The sequence below is a fragment of the Squalius cephalus genome (genome assembly GCF_949319135.1).
Source record: "Squalius cephalus genome assembly, chromosome: 20".
Lineage (NCBI taxonomy): Eukaryota > Metazoa > Chordata > Actinopteri > Cypriniformes > Leuciscidae > Squalius > Squalius cephalus.
The window spans coordinates 26,146,039-26,164,297 of NC_137141.1; the positions used below are offsets into that span (position 1 = coordinate 26,146,039).

An 18,259-nucleotide genomic window follows, 5' to 3' on the forward strand; every position below is an offset into this window, starting at 1 on the left:
ATCAACCCTTAAAGGAATATTGCAGGCTCAGTTCAAGTTAAGTAAAATCAGCAGCATTTGTGAACTAATACTAAATTAATTTAGACTCCCTTCTTTTCTAAAAAAAGAGAGAAGCAAATATTGAAGCTTACAATGAAAGTGAATCAATTTTTCAAGGATTTAAAAGCAGAAATGTGAAGCCTATAATATTATAAAAGCACTTCCATTAATTCTTTTCATAAAACTTGTGTATTATTTAAGCTGTATAGCTGTTTAAATCATAATTTGTATAATAATTTAGGGTTTATGGAGTTGCATTGTCATGACAACGAAGAAACTTCACACAGGACAGGTTAGTAAGTGATTTTTCTCATGTGAAAATCACGCATATCGTGATCTTGCATATCGTGAACAGTGAGTTTTTCTACATTTACAAATTGGCCTCATTCACTTCCATTGTAAGTGTGTCTGTGTTTTAAATTTAAAAGGGACCATTTGAAAAAAGTTTTTGTGGTAATCAAAATTATAAATGTTGTTGATTGTGCTTAACTTATACTAAACCCGAATATTTTTTTAAATAAATGATCTCTAGAGGGATGCTAAAGGTGATTGACCATCATGTCATTATGTGCTGGAAGGAAGAAAAGGGAATGACATACAAACAGTAAAATATTTGGAGTTTTTAAATGGGATTCATAATGCATAATGTACCAGAGTAACATTTAACCAGAGAAGTTTTAGATTTAAAGGGGTCATGACATGAAAAATCGAATTTGCCTTGATCTTTTGACATATAAGATCTTTGTACCATTAAAACATCCTGTAAGTTTCATATCTTAAAACGCCGTCCTCATTATAAACAAAACATTTGTTTAATCAAGCTTAAAGGGGTGGTTGATTATGATTTCACTTTTTTAACTTTAGTTATGTTGCTGTTTGAGCATAAAAAAAATCTGCAAAGTTATGATGCTCAAAGTTCAAAGCAAAGGGAGATATTTGCTTTTTTTAAGGACTACAACAAACGGGTTAGTGATAGCTTCCTATTGGGTTAGTGACATCACTAACCGTAAAATGTACATAAACCCTGCCTCCGGGATCATGCAACAAAGGGGGTGAGTCCATGTTGAAGAGGTAATAGGATTTGCAAACACACAAGCTCTTGAAGCTCCGCCCTCTGTGCGGGGAGCAGCAGCTCATTTGCATTTAAAGGGACACACACAAAATTACGTTCACCCGCAAAAAGGGACAATTTTAACATGATATAAAAATGATCTGTGGGGTAACCGTATTTTGAGCTAAAACTTAACATACACACTCTGGGGACATCAAATACTTTTTTTACATCTTGCAAAAAGATACCAACCCTTTAAAATGGAGAGTTCGCATAGAAACTTTTGTTGAAAGATGAAGCAGTCAGCTCTATTGACAGCAGCTCACAAACTGTAAGTAAATGATTTCATAATGCTTTGTCTATAAATGACATTATAAGGAAAATGTTTTCAAAACACTTACTCATGTGCAATATTGATACTGTTTCCTATGCAATGATGTTAGCCAATCATAACAGTGGCCATTTGCTGACAAGACTTAAAGGGATGGTTCACTCAAAAAATTAAATTCTGTCATCGTTTACTCACCCTCAAGTTGTTCAAAATCTGTATGCAGTTCTTTCTTCTGCTGAACGTCGGTTGCCAAACGGTTGATAGGCCCTCTTGACTTCCATAGTGTGGGGCAAAAAAAAATATAGGCCTACTATGGAAGTCAATGGGGCCCATCAACTGGTTACCCATATTCTTATTCTAAATATCTACATTTGTGTTCAGCAGAAGAAATTCATACTGGTTTGGAATAACTTTTGGTTAAACTATTCCTTTAAAGGAGCCGCCCCTTAAAAACGAATCTTTTCAGACAGAGAGTCAGAATGAAGGTTGAAAATAATCGTTTTTCCCACATAAAAAAAAAAAATTAACATTATAAGTGAACCTCAAGGAACACGTTAAAATAATAATAATAAAAAAATCCATGTCATGTTAATGATCCCTTAGTCCTACTCTAAACGTCTGTAGCACTGATCAGATTCTCAGTTTTTGCATACAATTTTCAGCATTTCCACACACTAGTTCACTACTACATTCCCATTAGTAGCATAAAGCATAATCAAATTAGCCAAAACATAACCAAATACTCATGTATGACTCATGTTTATCAGTTCCATGCAAATCTACTTATCTTTCTGCGGAGTTCCATTGGGTCTTTTTTATTTAATCATTTGCAGTAATTACATAATTTATCTATGATAGGATTAATTAATTAATTAATTAATTAAAATTATACATTAATTTTCGTTTGTACCATGTGCTATAAATTTCCTCAATTTAAATAGGAAAGGTTAGTTATATTTTTCCTGTATTTTAAAGTATCATTGATGTTGTGAATGTGTTTGTTTTGTGGTGGTAAACTTCCACGATGCAGAACAAATTACCGCTAAGGGGTATAAATAATAAAAGGTTTCTAAACTAAACTAAACTAAATATTTGAGCTATTACTGAAACTTTAAAATGCCAAAGGCCACAGAACAATGGAGTTGTAAATCTTTGCAACTGACATATTGCTGGGATAGGCCAACTCCTTATCTTGCCCCTTCAAGCTCAAACAAATAAAATTTAGATAAAAAGGCACAAATGTGCTTTTTCCACACACTGTGAACCCATACAAAAACATCCAAAGAATACACACTTATAAATAATTGTATATAGGCCTACAAATCATACATTTAAATCATTTTTAACGAACTATGAAACACATATTTGAAACATGTCAAGCTATTAGGCTTTTTTGCCAAATACTGTATTATTGCTGGGTACAAACATTTTCAGGACAACAACAATGAACATTTAAACAATTTTTAAACTAAAGTAGTTTGAGATATTCATTGATATATACATTTACGATTCCATTTTATTTCCCTTTTACCATTTTGAATATAAAATGAAATTCATGGGGTGCTAGAGGATGGAATACAATCATTTAGAATTTAAAAGTATGCCAAAATGATATTTATTGTACACACACACACTAATTGACATCTCTTCTCTGATGACGTGTTTACTGGCGGGAGGGCATGACAACCTGTCAATCACATGAAAGTCCCACTCTACATTTACTTCAATAAGCCATTTCTCCGTTTCACTCGGATATATAAGTCACAATAGGGAAGAAAAGACTATAGCATCTTCTGTTTCTTGCCGACTTTTAAAATAATAGCGGTACGTTATACAAAATCGATTAGGCTCCGGTCTTCATATCTCATATTCATGGAGGAGTAGACTTAAAACACCAGTTAGCCTATATAGGGCATCAATACCCAGTCATTTCTCTTACATTCTGAAAAAAAAAAGCGACTTGAGAGTAAACTGTAGCCTATATTATTGTACACCAACACCAGCAACTTTGCCAAATCTACAGTGTTGTGCTCAGGGTTCGGTTGCTCTCACCTGACTCCTCCCCCCGAGTTCGATGCGCTCGTCTCTCGGCTCTGCTCAGGCTTGTCAGTGCGGGCGAGAGCGCTGCTAAACATGGCGTCGGACGGGATGATTTTAACCAACCACGACCACCAAATCCGAGTTGGAATATTGACAGGTAAATACGAAATGACACTAGCTCCTTTTACGCCTCGTCGCTCGTGCTGGTGTGTCCGTTCACGCTGTTGCCCGCTGTTGATAGTCGTGCTGGTGGTGATTCCTATCAGCGAGTTCTGCCCATATATCGCTCGCGTTCCTCGACTCATTTGTAAAAAGCTGTGCGTTTATTTATCTATATATTATCGTATTCATTTATACACATATGCTATAATGTATCCGGCTCTGTGAGATCTGCCTTTGGTCTGTCATGCAGCACAGCTCAGTGTCAAGACAACAGTTTGTGTGATGAATTATTCATAGCTTGTACGCAAGACATCCAAATAACATAAAGCAGATAGCTGGAAAACCCTCCTATATCTGTGAATGAACCTTCCGATCGATGCCATATGTCTGTTTATGGTCATATTAACGTGTGTGGCTGCTGAATAGTGCTGTTATGTAGATACGAGTTGGTATTTGGAGTTGGTCACGCAGTGTGTTTTTTTTTTCCTTCCTCATGGATTTCTGCACAGCAGCATCTCAGCTTCGGGTTTGCTTCGAGTCTTTATTTGTACACATGCACGGTGATATCTAAATATATACAGCGTCTCGTGCAATAGATAGATCCACTTAGAAATGCACCTGAAACACGACTTTCAGGGTTAACGATAATGGCTTTTACTATGCGCGCGATTAAGTAGTAGCCTATTCTCGTGTATGCATGTGAATCGTTTGCATTGATCGCCACCCCAATTTTGGCTAAAAACAGGGGAACGAAGCAGCCGCCTTCCTGTTAAATATCGCTGCCGTTGCTTCCCCTCGGGAGCAGGAGGGAATAAGTGATGAGTGATGAATAGCGATGTCCGATTCGTGAACGAATGTTTTTTTTTTTTTTTTTTTTTTTTTTTTTTGAGTCAGAGATCTTTATAATGAACTTGTTCACAATCACAATTAGTCGTATAGAACTCGTTCATTAACGAGTCGAATTTATCGATTGTATTAGCGACTCTGACTCATTGATTCGAGAACAGTTTTTCCCACTCGTAAATAATGTGCAGAGTTCCGTAAATAAATTAAAACTTAATTATATTAACTTTTTTGTCAACATGCATGATTAAGCAGTCCCATTAGCGACATTTCTGCGAAATTTTGCAGGTGTGATCTATTGTCAATATATAGTGTAGCAATCGTTTTTAAACTAAGCAGCTCACTATTGGTCCACACTGCAAACTTGTGTGACCAACTTGAACCCATTGTGAAATCTGTGTGAGGAAATCTTTTGCCCTCGTGTGAAATTCCTGTTTGCACTGATTCCAATTAAAATAATCGGATTTAGTCCTGAAAATTTGGCGAACAACAATAAATGTGACCGCCTTAAGTTAGAGTTATTAAAATCAACCTTATTAATAACACTAACTTAATGGCAGTTTTATCAAACTATGTGGCTGCATGGTTCTATTGGAACATTTTAGAGGATGTAATACCACACAGTTATGTCACGGATCACATGATGATGTAAAAGAATCGCTGAATCATTTTTTTAACTGGTTCTTTGTAACAAACTGCTTAAAGGAACCGATTCATGGAAATGAATTGGACTTGGATCACAAGTGATGAAATGCACACACTGACTGAATGCAAATGTCAATGACTTTGCAGTGTGTCACATGTTCATGACATTCTTTTCGGCGTGCTTCCGTAAGCCTATTCCGTGAGCACGAGTCTCTGAGCTTGTTGCGAGGGGGAATGGCATAAAACAGTGTGGGAATCCCCCTCCCCCACCACACACACACACACACACACACACACACACACACACACACACACACACACACACGCACCCCTGTATAAGCATGACTGCTGGCTGAGGGTGCTGTCCACTGTTTTTTTGGTGCTGAAGTGCTGTCAGCCTCATATTTGTGCTTGTCGCAACGTTTTTCTCAGAGTGTGGAGCCGTAACAGAAATATATTTGAAAAGGTGAGAGGGATTTTCCTAAGGACATTATAAGCACCCCCCTTTTCCCCTTTCTCTTATACTAACATCAGCTGATCTAGTCCATCATTAGTCGCAGTCACGGCAAACCCTTCTAGGAGATTGGTTAGCATGCCTGCACTGTGTAGGGGCATTTCGTGGAAGCGCACGCTTATTGATGAGGAGCTCTGTGTGTGTGTGTGTGTGTGTGTGTAAAGGAGGTAGGAAGGGAGCAAGAGCGAGTATGGATGCCTTAGAGTGAGACGAAAATGGAACCAAACACAAAGAAATACGAAACGTGCATACTTAATAGTGAGCGAGTGACACATCGCCATTTCTAGACAGTTGTGCATTGACAGGGCAAAAACCTTTTGACCCCTTGTTTTAGATGTTGTAAATTGGTATAATAGAAACATAACAGGGGCTTCCAAATGAATAGGTCTCCAAACTGATGCATTAAAATGGCATTAAAAAAATAATTTAAATTAGAAACCATTGATTTTGTGCTATTCAAAGTTGATTTGTTTTGGTGTTTATTTTTGTGGTGGCAGTCGAGACATGCTTTGATATCCGAGTGGTTTCCAGAACGTTATCATTGTTCCGAATGCTGTCTGGTATTATGAATGTTTTACATATAACATTCATAGCCTGGAACATTTTAGGGGAGAAAGGGAAATAATGAATGCATATAAAGGACAAATGCAGAATTCTCATGAGTCTCAAGGTTTTGGTTGAATGCTGAGCTCAAAGGCTTGAATTTTTGGGAGGCTGTTGCTTTTGGTTTTTATAGAATGGTAAAATATTTGTGTATCTTACAAACCGCCTCCTGAAGGGGATTGTGATTTTGGACCAAATTTAACGTGTTGTAAATGCCATATATTTACTGCATTCATCAGGTTTGCTCAACCAAGCGTTTTTCATTCTGATTGCTTGAGCTGTAGTTGTGCATGCTACGGAGGGTTAGACACATCTATCGGTAAGTCGTTGGTTGCTTTTTGATATCGGATACATGAAATAACACATAGAGAAAAAGCCCAAGCTTTTAGATCATTTCCTCTCCAGCTCTCATCTTTCAATTCAAAGGTGCCAGCATCAGAGTTACATTCACGGCTGTGGATGCTGTCAGGACTTGTCTCTGAGGTGTTCAGAGTGATCCTCCCGTGTGGGCAGGGCTCCTCCTTCTGAACAGCTGTCGTACTTCAGCGAATAAACTGAAGTCAGGTACATGCCTGTCATTGTATAGATACAAAAATAGATATTGTTGCCACAAATTAAGAATTCTTAAAATTACTATAATAATACCCAAAGTGTTACAACAATATAACCACAAGGTGGCACTCTCTAAACCAAACCATCAGCTTAGACGTTAAATATATGGCCAAGTATGCCGGCCCCACACATGACATGCAGGGAAGAAATACAAGATATCATGGCCAAGAATTTAGAGTTCGTAACCATGACTTAATTCATTATCTGATTTTAACTAAGCTAAATCGTAGCCACGATTTGTCTAAAACGAAGGAACGAATCAGTACAATGTGGCCACGATTTACCTAAAACGAGAGAACGAATGAATAAGATTTTCCCCCTTGTGTTGTGTGTGGGGCTACGTAACTTTGGTGTACTTGGCCAGATATTTTACCATTAAACTGAAGTTTCGATTTAGAGAGCGCCACCTTGACGTTATATTGATACAACACATTGGGTTTTATAGTGTGCCACAGAAATGAATCCTAAAACCCAGAAATTAGTTAGCATAACTTTTATGTTTTGAAATAAGATCTGTGGTTAACACAAGCTTAAGATATTTTCACGTTTTATTCTATGACAATAAAATGCATCAGGATTATCCCCTTGTGATTTATTTAAGATTTTAGATGTCTTGAAAAAAGTGGTTGCCAACAAGTGGTGAAATGGGACTACAGAGGCCATTGAGGACATCATCATCATGCCAAACAGATAAACTCATCTACTCACTAGTCGGCTTTTACAGCCTTCGTACTCTTGCAAACCATTCTAACTCATAGATTTTAAATAAAGACAAAAAGTTGGGGAGTTGAAGTCATGCGATCGTGGAGTAGTTCTTTATAGCCTAACTTTAGATTTTTACTTCTGGCGATTGCATTAAGGCTTCAAAATTACTAAAAGTTGTATTCATTTGTGAAGATCAAGAAGACATGCAAGTATCATAAACATTTGTTGGCAGCACAGAGCTTATTTTCTGTAGTTGTCCAAAAGCCAATGGAAAAAATCTGGCTTTATGTCGAGGGAACCAGTCCAGGGTGATGCTAACTTCCAGGTTGGCCTACAAAAATGTTGTCCCTGCAGCACTCTATTATAGTCATAACACTCTGTTATGCAATCATTTAAGTACCGTAATCGTTGTATTGAATTTTTTTATTATCAAATTGTTGCATTTTTTACATCTCTAGTCACCAGTAAGCTGCTCCTGTCTTGAGATCCACCTTCAGATGTAGTTCCTCAAGGCCATTGTGGTGTCAGAGCATGTTAGCACCCTTGTGAAGGGTATCTTTGTGCTAACACTCAAACAGCTCTCCAAAAGTTTACACTTCAAGTCCCTTTAACACCTCCAGAAACCCTCCAGTGGTGAGGAAGCAGACACTTGAATAGCAATTGGGAACTCATGTGCCAGACTTAAAGGCAATAGAGGACCTTGTATTTGAAAGACATTGGCCTCTGCCCAGATCTAATCTCAGCTCTACGTCAACAGTTGCCATTAATAAGCCTTAATGAAAGATAGTTCAGATGTCAGTCCCCAGGTATCGTTTCGAAGCTATCAGTATTGAATTACAGGGGCATAATTTCACAGGTGTTAAAAATTCAGACAAGATCAGCCCCGGAGAACACAGATAACAAAGCATTCTGGTCAGTGTTCTCAAAACGGCACGTATGCTAGATATCAAATCAAAGCTAAAGGCAAATGTGTGGCTTTTATGTAGTGGTTTATGCGAATACTCCTTTCCATGGCGACATGGATGACATTTTTGTGGATTTATGCTCCTCGTTTTCTGACTGTAGTTGCCCTTTGGGGATGTAGAGGACAAATGACTTCAGAATGATGTATACATGTGTATATACATTGATGGTATTCTAGGTTTGTCGTCTCTATAGAAGCATATGGGTGCGCATTTTTAAAGATCACTGTCGGCTTTTTCAAAGTTAATTAGGATGTTGAAAGACTTTGGACCTACAGTGACTTAATACTATATCATGCCTGAGGCATTTTGCCATAAAAAGCACTAAGCTGCATGCTCACGGGCAACCTTTTACGTGTATCTGGTGACCAAGCTGTCATACGGCGCAACCAGAGAGACCCATCGAAAGCAGTTCTCTTTCTGGTAACTGCATTATGCTGAAGGTATCTTCAGTTTAGCGGATTATTAATCTATTCCATCGAGGGATTTCTGTCCAGATGTGGGCGAGATGAAATTGCATGCTCATGATAAATCCACTGCAGTTGTTATCTGCATATGTTTAGAGCTCAGATCTCTCAGCATGGGCACAAGAATTTCTTTTTGATGCGGATTATCTTTGAAGCATCTCTCTGCCGTTTAGAGAGCCATAGCTTGTACTGAGATATACTTAATGTAAGTCTCGGCTATAGTGTAACCCCATGGCAATGATGTATTCTTTGAAACGCCTAAGGGGCCCACTTAGTCCAACTAGAACAGACAGAATTGAAATGGAAGGTTCTCTATGCAAGTACTACTCACAGATTTACAGTTAAACGTTAGGATGCTCATTTTTAAGATTAATGATTCTTTATGGCTTTTATTTTACATTAAGACACTCTTTCATGCAAAGTTATTTTGGTTATTATTTTACATATATGCTTGCTTGCTTGGGTATTATTACAAATTATTCATTATTTTTGCAAATGTTTTACATAAAGAGTAAAGACATTCTGACATGCAAACATATTTTTATTTTGGCTCTTATATTACAAAGACATGCGTGCATATACAATTAATCTTTGTTTTTATTTCACTTGATTATGCAAACAAGCAGATTTTTGACAAATAAAAAGCAAAAAGTTATTTTGCATAAAAGGATGTCTTTTTTATTTTCCATAAAACATGCTGACATGTCAAATTATTTGGCACTTATTTTACATAATTTTGCGTTCATGCGTGTTTGTATGTCAAGTAAGCGCTAAAATGAAGAATAATCTTGCATGCAAGCATTTCTTTATTAATAATAATTTGAATCATTTTGCATCAACATACTTAAACATAAACATTCTAACATGAAAATAGTTTATTTTGGCTCTTATTTTGCACAAAACATACTTGCATGCCAAATTATTCTTTATTTGGCTGTGTTTAATGTTAAGAGCCAAAATAAAGAACAATTGTGCATGTGAGCATGCTTTCGCAAAAAGACCAATTATTCTTTTATTTAGTTTTTTTTTGTTTGTTTGCACCTAATTACATACAAAATTAACAGTGTAGCCTATAATTTTCAAAAATGGTTTTAACATTGTTTCATTACACATGATTTATTAAAGACTTTTTTTCTCAAGAAGGTCACCTGTCTGAGATCTGGCAATTTCCCGCTCTGCTATTGGTTGATCTATAGTGACTGACAGCTCTCCTGTCCTCTCGCAGTGTGTTGGCTCAGAGGCCTGCCTCTATTACCACACCACAAGCTTCATTCATAAATGTGTAATGGCTCATGAACGTGTTGGCTCTGTGTCTGTGTCCTGCTGGGGATTTGGAGCAGTGGGAAATATGATCCAGCAGGACATTTATACCATGCCGTCTAGCCTATGCTTCACTTCCCACTTACACTCAGAGTGTGTGGAGAGTGTGTGAATTCATTGCAGATGGTATATTGTCTGTTTTACACACACAGTGTATATGACCCTCATAGAACCAGACTGGCCTGTTTGCTGACGTCAGGCATCCAAGTTTCATTTCTTTTTAAGTAAAATCTGAAATCTTTTAATTCTCTTTCTTATATTATTATTTAAAGGATGTCTAATGTCCATTAGCAGAAGTGCTAATAGACCTTGATTTATGTCCATGTTCCATAAAGTTTCGTTGTGGCATTTTTCAGAGTAAAGATAAACTTATTTGTGTGTGCGTGTGTGTTTAAATTAAATATAATTCTTAGTGAAGAATGTTGTCAATTTTTTTTGATTTATTAATTTCTTTACTATTTTTTTTTTTACTGTATTATTGAATTATAAGGGGTTTTCTCTTTTAATACCAAAGGTCTGAAATATACACACAATATAAGTTTTTTTTGTTTTGTTTTTTGTTTTGTTGGATAATGCTCAGCCCTGATGATAATTCATTCTTCATATTTTTTTTTAGTATTTTCTATAGTGAAATATTGAGTGGTCCAATGAAACGTTTAAGAAAACACTGTAAAGTTATTTCAATATGAGCGCATCTGCTAAAAATAGTTTGTCTTCTATAAACATCTATGTAAATGAGAAACGGATTTTGCTTATTCATAAGATATTTATATGCTCAAATGCTCCAGAGATCCATTTCAGTGTGACAATATATCAGCCTAAGTGCCTAACAAGATATAATTCACTTCCGATTATGACTTTTACTTCAGCAAACTCGTGCCTCTTTCAGCTCTTAATGATCAAGAAATGACCTTTGCCCTCCTCTGTCCCATGATGCCCTGAGTGCTGGCCTTGAAATGGTGGATTTTTCACGCTGGCCTCCTGACTGCTGATTAAATGGTCCTCTGAAGGGGTTCATGGCTGGTCATATATTTATCATGCTCCACCATTAGAGTTCAGAGACCAGCCCAGATCACGACACACACACACAAACACAAAGCAGTGTACCAATTAAAAATCAATGATTTAAATACCACGTATAGGAATATGTATAAAACGAATGCATGCTGCAGGATATTCTAGCGCAGTGGCTGAAATACAGCACTGTTTGATAGTTAGCACAGCAGAGGCTGAAAATGAGCATGATAATCCTCATGCAGTTTTAATCGGCCTTTAATCATTACTCTCATTACACCCCTCCACTGTCAACGGCACTCCAAACACACTTCTGTCCAACGCTAGACACATACAACTCTGAATGCATAAGAGAAAGCCTGTGTGTTTGTGGAATTGATTGAGAACATGGCTTTGTTATGGCTTTGTGATTGTGTGAGCAAACATGGTTTAATTGTGTAGTTTTTATCGTTCCTTAATAATGCTAGGTGATTTTAAATTTTTTAATTTTCTGGGGTGTTTTCATGTTTGTGAGCATGTTGGTGATGTGAACGTGTACACGTGTTTGTATTCAGGGAGCTATTCTCACCGCACCAGCCCCATGGAGCAATGCCTGACACGGTTCGTATTGTTTTCCGTTTAATCGCCATAAAAAGCGCATCAAAAATTTTAGCTCCAGCTCTCTAAGCTGTTTATTATGCCTTTCTATTTGCATATCTTATATCACAGCCATACATGCCCATATTATTTGTTAGACTGAAAAAGGCTATCCGTTTATCAGTTTGTTTAGAACCTGTGGCCGGTTGTATAAACTGCTTAAGGCTTTCACAAACTAAAAGATTTTTTCAATTTTATCAGATTTTCAAAATGTGAGAGACCGTAAACATGACAATAAAACATCATAGATTTAACAGTTTTGTTCCTATAGCATGTGGAGTGCCAAGACAGCACACCACACACTAACAGATTCCATTCACAAACAACAAGATTCCCAACTGTGAACACGGGATATCTCGCAAAATATCTCATGGTCAAATGTGACTTTGGAGTACACAAACATGGCAACAGGAAAGAAGAAATGATAATAGTGTTTCTGTGCTTTATACAGAAAATTCACAGAAAAAAGTAAAAGGTTTGGGTGATGTCGTGTTATGCTTCCGTCTTCTGTCAGCTCACTTTCTGATTTGGTATAATTTCATTCCACGTGACATTCTACAGAGTGTGTGTGTGTTTGTCTTCGGGGTTCCCCTCACACAACAGGATTTCTGATCATAAAAATTCAACATGTTGGATATTTACGACTTGAGATCGGTGTGGCCCGACGTTTTTCCGAGCAGATTCAATCACTCTTAACACACATCACACTACAGGAAAATCTGATAAGATAATCTAAGATCATCAAGATTCTTAGGGTTGTTGAAGGGGAGAATTGGGTCCAAAATCGGCTCGGTTATCTTGTAGTGTGTGGGTGCCTAGTCTTACAAGTTAGTCATCTAATTTGTTTTCTTCAAGACTGGTCATAACTTTTTTTTTAAAATCAGTCAGTTGCATGATTCTAATTTGAATCCGAAAAAGTAAGACTGATTAACCCTAACTTATTTCTTAGACACAGTCTTAACATAGCGGCTATTATGCAACTGGCCCCCCTGCCTGGGCTGAGCTTTAGTCTCAGGAAACACGAAACTGGTTCCATTAGTCAAGAAGTTCTTAAAGGTGAAGTATGTAAGGTTTTTCAAGTTAAAATACTTCTTCAAATAATTCTCTTCAGTTTGTTGTTTATTTACTACTATTAGTAAGCCATTCATGGGTTTTTCTCCCATTAAAGTGTTAAAATTAAGCCTCCCAGGCACCATCAAAACATTGAGAGTGGTCCGATCAGATCTGTCATGATGAAACGGGTCAACAGGTCATGAACACGCCAAAGTGAACGAGGCATTGCGATGCAACTGTGGTACAATAAATACTTTAATACAACATCATCATCATGCACTCGTTCAGAGAGACAAATATTCCAGTTTATAATGTTTACTCGGATGTGTCCTGTCCAGTGTGCATCAAACAGCTTATGGCAAAATCTGCGCCCGGTGCAGATATGTTGTATGGGTTTATTATAATAGAGACGCTCGTGTTCGCTCTAGCTTTAGCCTACTCATTTGCTTACTCATGACACATAGCAACACAGCTACAAGTGAAAGTCGCCTAATTTTACCTATTGAGACATGCATACATTATTGCAGCTCCTCTCTGTATCAAACATCCAGTTTAGTTCCTGTTTCGATGAAGCCCCTAACTCTTTATGAAGCCCGTAAACACTACATCAACTGTAATGTTAGCTAGCAGGCTAGTGGAGCCAAACAGTTTGCCCTTTGTTTACATCAACAACATAAAACTTATAATTGGAACTGTTAATAGAAAACAACAACAACAACAAAAAATGTAAAAATTGTACCGACAAAATGGAAATCGCTCTGTCTTTCAGGAGAAGCGTAGCTGACATTGTACTCTCTTGCTGTGCGTTCACACCGCCGCCCTGCCAACAACGGCGTAGAAAGATTTGTGGATGCTCTGACGTAGATCGAATGCTTGGTCTTTTTTTTTATACTTTATTTAAAGGGGCCCCCTTATTTCCATATTCTGTGGGCGGGGATTATTTAAATGAGTGACATTGTGACTTCACAAGATCCGGAAGAAGTGTGTTGTAGTTCTTGAAAAGTGTTTTCTGCTGAAGTGAATATCTCCCTTTGAAATGGACTTTGATATTTGTAACCTTGCAAATATATGTTATGCTCTTACAGCAACATTACACACTAACTAAAGTTGAAAAAGGGAAAAAGCATAATAGGACCCCTTTAAGATCCTGTAAAATTAAGACTTAATCCAAAGCGATTTACAAGTGAGGAGAGCAATAGATGCAATCAAACCAACAATAGGGCAACAATATGACTAGTCCTTGTTAGTATAGCACAGGACACATGGCAAGTTAAAAAAAAAGTCGAATAGTATAACATGACATGAATGCATTTGCAGTTTATTATTATTATTATTTATAAAAAAAGATTAAAAGTTCATATAAAACTAATTTTAAAATAAATGAATAAAAAATTAAGTGTTATTTTTATTATTATTATTATTTATAGGCTATATTTAAAAAATGAATGAAATAATATTAAACTAAATAAAAAGTAAATAAAATGTTAATAATAAAAATATAAAAAATAATCTTTTTTTTTTTTTTTTTTTTACTATTTTATTTATTTATTTACTTTTAAATGTAAATTATAAATAGATTTTTTTTGAACACTTAGTGACAAATCGATTGGGCCAGCAGAAAAAAAAAATCCTTATTGTTGATGCCTGAACAGCTTGGTTATATTCCGGGAACACTTCTCACAGTGAGGTAGAAACTGTATCAGTAACAGTACAAGAGGCCCATATGGTGGAAACAGACTGTGTGAGAGAGAGAATCTGCCAAAGTGTCTCAGTAATGATCTCTTCTCTTAAACATGCCTTCCCATCTGAATGTGCCTGTGTTCTGTTGGCTCGTGTCTGGATGAATAATTTAACTCGAGCCTTATCTGGACACAGTGTGACTGCAGCGTCTTAGATAATAGAATACAGACATTAATCACAGACCCCCTTCACCTACGGCTAAAGGAACCCCCGGAATGCACCGCTGATCAAATGGACATGCTGCTCTTTACGTTTTTGTAAACTGTTGGAGTGTGTGTTTCAGAGCATATGTGATGTGTTTCTGTGTCGGCATTGCTTCAGATTTCTGTGAGTGCAGTGCCTGTCCTGAGAAAGACTAGGTTGTACGTTTCTTTGATGAGTAGAAAGCACAGATCTTTCCAAAAACCATTCAGTGTGAATAAAGAGTAGGTCACACACCTACTTGGAACTGAAACTGCAAACATTTTGCTACCACCACCACCACCACCACCATTATTATTAATTATTGGGGTGTGAATCCCAAGGATCCCGCAATACCGTCATAATCTTCATATTTCTCGGGTCATATTGCAGTACACTTGCAGCCTCTTTAATATGCAGAAATACGGAAAGTATTACAGAACATCAAGACTTATTAAACTGCAATAAGGCTTTCATATGGCATTTCTTAAAAATTGCATTTTTCGTATCAGGCTTTTGTTTCTCTTTAATGCTGTTAAAGGTGAAATGAATCTCTGAGCTCTCGGTGCGGATGTAGAATGAGACGTCTTTAGTTTGCGCAACCGTACTACAATAACTTCAGACTGCTCTCAAATAACCGAAAGCATTTAACAACAAATGCTAATTAAAGCGTTGATGCTTGGCTTGCTTCAGAGTGGCGATTCTGTATTATAATGAAAAATTAGTGTAAGATGATAATAATAATATAATAATATATTCTATTGATTGAATTCTTTCTCTAATAATGAAACAAGTCTAACTGGTCTAAATTGTCAGTTTGTGTCTGTTGGTTGAAATGAACCTACTTTGAAAAAAAAAAAAAAAAAAAAAAAAACTTGGTAGTATAACATAATGAGATCTCTGATATGATCTTAGCACTGATGCGTTTTGGTGAGAGGGGTTCACAAACTCCTCAACTTCTGTCAACTCTATCTTCTTAATTCATGCTATCTCTCCGTCTCTCTGCTTTGCTTAATTTTGTGTCTTTCTTGTGATTGTACACGGGCAGCTTTGGATCATTATTAGTCATGCTTGAGATCTTCCTGTTCATCATGGGTGATCCCAACTACCTGGACATATCAGATGCAATCACACTTTCATTGATTCACAAACACACCAATCCACAAAGTGAATGAAAAGAGCACCTTTAAGTCAGTGTGGTGTGCGAGACCCAGCGAGTCGTTCTGCAGCAGATTAAGCTTCCGATTCGGATGCAGAGCTGGATTGTGGGATTACACATTTTGGAGCAGACTGTCTTCATCTGCAGTGTCAGTCTAGTGAAGGACAGTCCTGCTGTCACAGTCCCCAAAAAGGACTTTTACAAATTGGTCTGCAACATGAGGCCTACAGGAAGTTCTTTTTGTCTTGGGCTGTGTTTGAAATCAGCCCCAAACCTTTAATAGGGCACTATTTGAGGGGACAGACATTTGGTGTCCGAAACCATAGTGGACGTTATCGAGTGTACTCATTTAATCCCATAATGCACTGCAGTTAGTAAACTAGTTTTTGTTAATTCAATAAAGTTAGTAAGTTGGCATGAGCCACTACAGCAGGTGTCACCAACCCTGCTCCTGGAGGGCTACAGTCCTGCAGATTTCAGCTCCAACCCCAATCAAACACACCTGGACCAGCTAATCAAGCTGTTCAGGGTTGCTTGATAATTACAGGCAGGTGTGTTGGAACAGGGTTGGACCTAAAGTCTGCAGGACAGTAGCCCTCCAGGAGCAGGGTTGGTGACACCTGCACTACAGTAATTTAAAAATATGCAAAATAACAGTGAAAATAAAGTGGCATTTTGGGGTTACGGAAACTACAGTTACCATGGTAAATACATAATACTAACATGAACTGTTAATGAAACATATGGCAACTGCTCCTGATGAATTGAATAAACATACCTGCATCCAAAAGTCGTTCCAGTTTACACATGACGTACCAGTTATGTAATTTATTGGTACTTTTTGGTAATTCCATGACTTAATAATTGATAACATAACTAATTTCTTTTGCATTTTATTTAGAATGAATTGATACTATACAGCGCATGACAACGCATTTGGACATGCAAATGAAGAGTGCACGCTATGAGAACAGTATAATGTCTGACAGGACAGGAAAGTTCGCTTTTCTGAGGTGAGAGACTTTTTATGTCGTAACAAGTTACAAAAATAACGTTCGAATAATGCACTGACATATAGCCTGACAACATCTCATCTGACCGCAGATACTGAATCGGGACAATGTGTTTTTCACAGGCACTCTTTACTTAAATTGCGTCTGACAGAAGTGTCAACATCAAAATAAAAGTCTTGCATCTGAAAAAAAAACAATTTTACATTTGTTTCTTTGACTGCACGGTCCACGACCAACTCAAAACGGTCTTGCTACACACCAGTTGAGAAACACTAGGCTGGAAAATACCCATAATGCACTGTCAGAGTTGCGCCAAATGAATTCCCACGTCTCGCCAAACGATGGCGCCCGAAGATAGTTTTATATTCATTTTATAAACTGCTGGTCCAATGTGGGTACAGTGTAATATACAAGTATAAATTCCTTTTTAATTGTTTATTAAATTGTTATTAAGGTTTGTACATAGTTTCCATGAAAGAGGGTTGGGGTTTGGTTGGAGCAAAACTCTGAGGAAAGTGGACCTTGAGGGCCAGAGTTTGAGAACCTCTGGTTTGAAGGGTTGGTTCAACCCATTTACTCACCCTCATGTTGTGCCAAACTACAGAAATGTAGGTATATTTAATGATTTCTGTCAAAAGTCTATTCACCCAAAATGTTCAACAATTCAAAAAGTTCATAAATATATAGTAAAAGTAATTCTTATGAAATGAATTAAGCAAATCAAGTTATTTCCAAGTCTTCTGTAGAGACATGAATGCTTTATATGATAAACCAATTTAATTTAGGCTTTTAATCAACACGCATACATAGAGCACATCAAACCGCTCCGTTAATATGGATTGCTTTTACAATATCTTTATAAACTTGAGGTGTCAAATTGTTGTTTGCATGGACTTTCCAATTTCTCAGGACAGAAATCTCTCAGGTTTCATTAAAAATATCTTAATTTTTATTTTAAAGATGAACAGAAGTCTTATGACTTTGAAACGACATGAGTGTGAGTAAATGATGACAGAATTGAAATTTTTGGGTGAACTATCCCTTTAATCGAGAAAAGATCGGAGTATGATGTTTTTTATGAGAATTAATGAGAAGCTTTGCACCCCGTCACTCTGAGGGTGATTCAAGGCTGGTGCCTTTTATATTTTTGGGATTTTGCCACTTTTATTT

The 18,259-nt window shown here is 37.1% G+C and overlaps 1 protein-coding gene across 20 annotated transcripts in view; it reads left to right on the forward strand.

The window, feature by feature from the left end:
- Positions 1-3,484: 3,484 nt before the first annotated feature.
- The window catches only part of gphna (gephyrin a), a 79,942-nt gene continuing 65,167 nt past the window's right edge, over positions 3,485-18,259 (forward strand). For 16 of the 20 annotated variants that reach the window (XM_079853370.1, XM_079853385.1, XM_079853386.1 and 13 more), the window contains exon 1: positions 3,485-3,618. In XM_079853370.1, coding sequence (XP_079709496.1) covers positions 3,555-3,618 — 64 coding nt within the window. In that variant the 5' untranslated portion in view covers positions 3,485-3,554. The remainder of the gene's footprint in view (positions 3,619-18,259) is intronic. The other 4 variants (XM_079853388.1, XM_079853374.1, XM_079853383.1 and 1 more) reach the window with 2 other exon arrangements.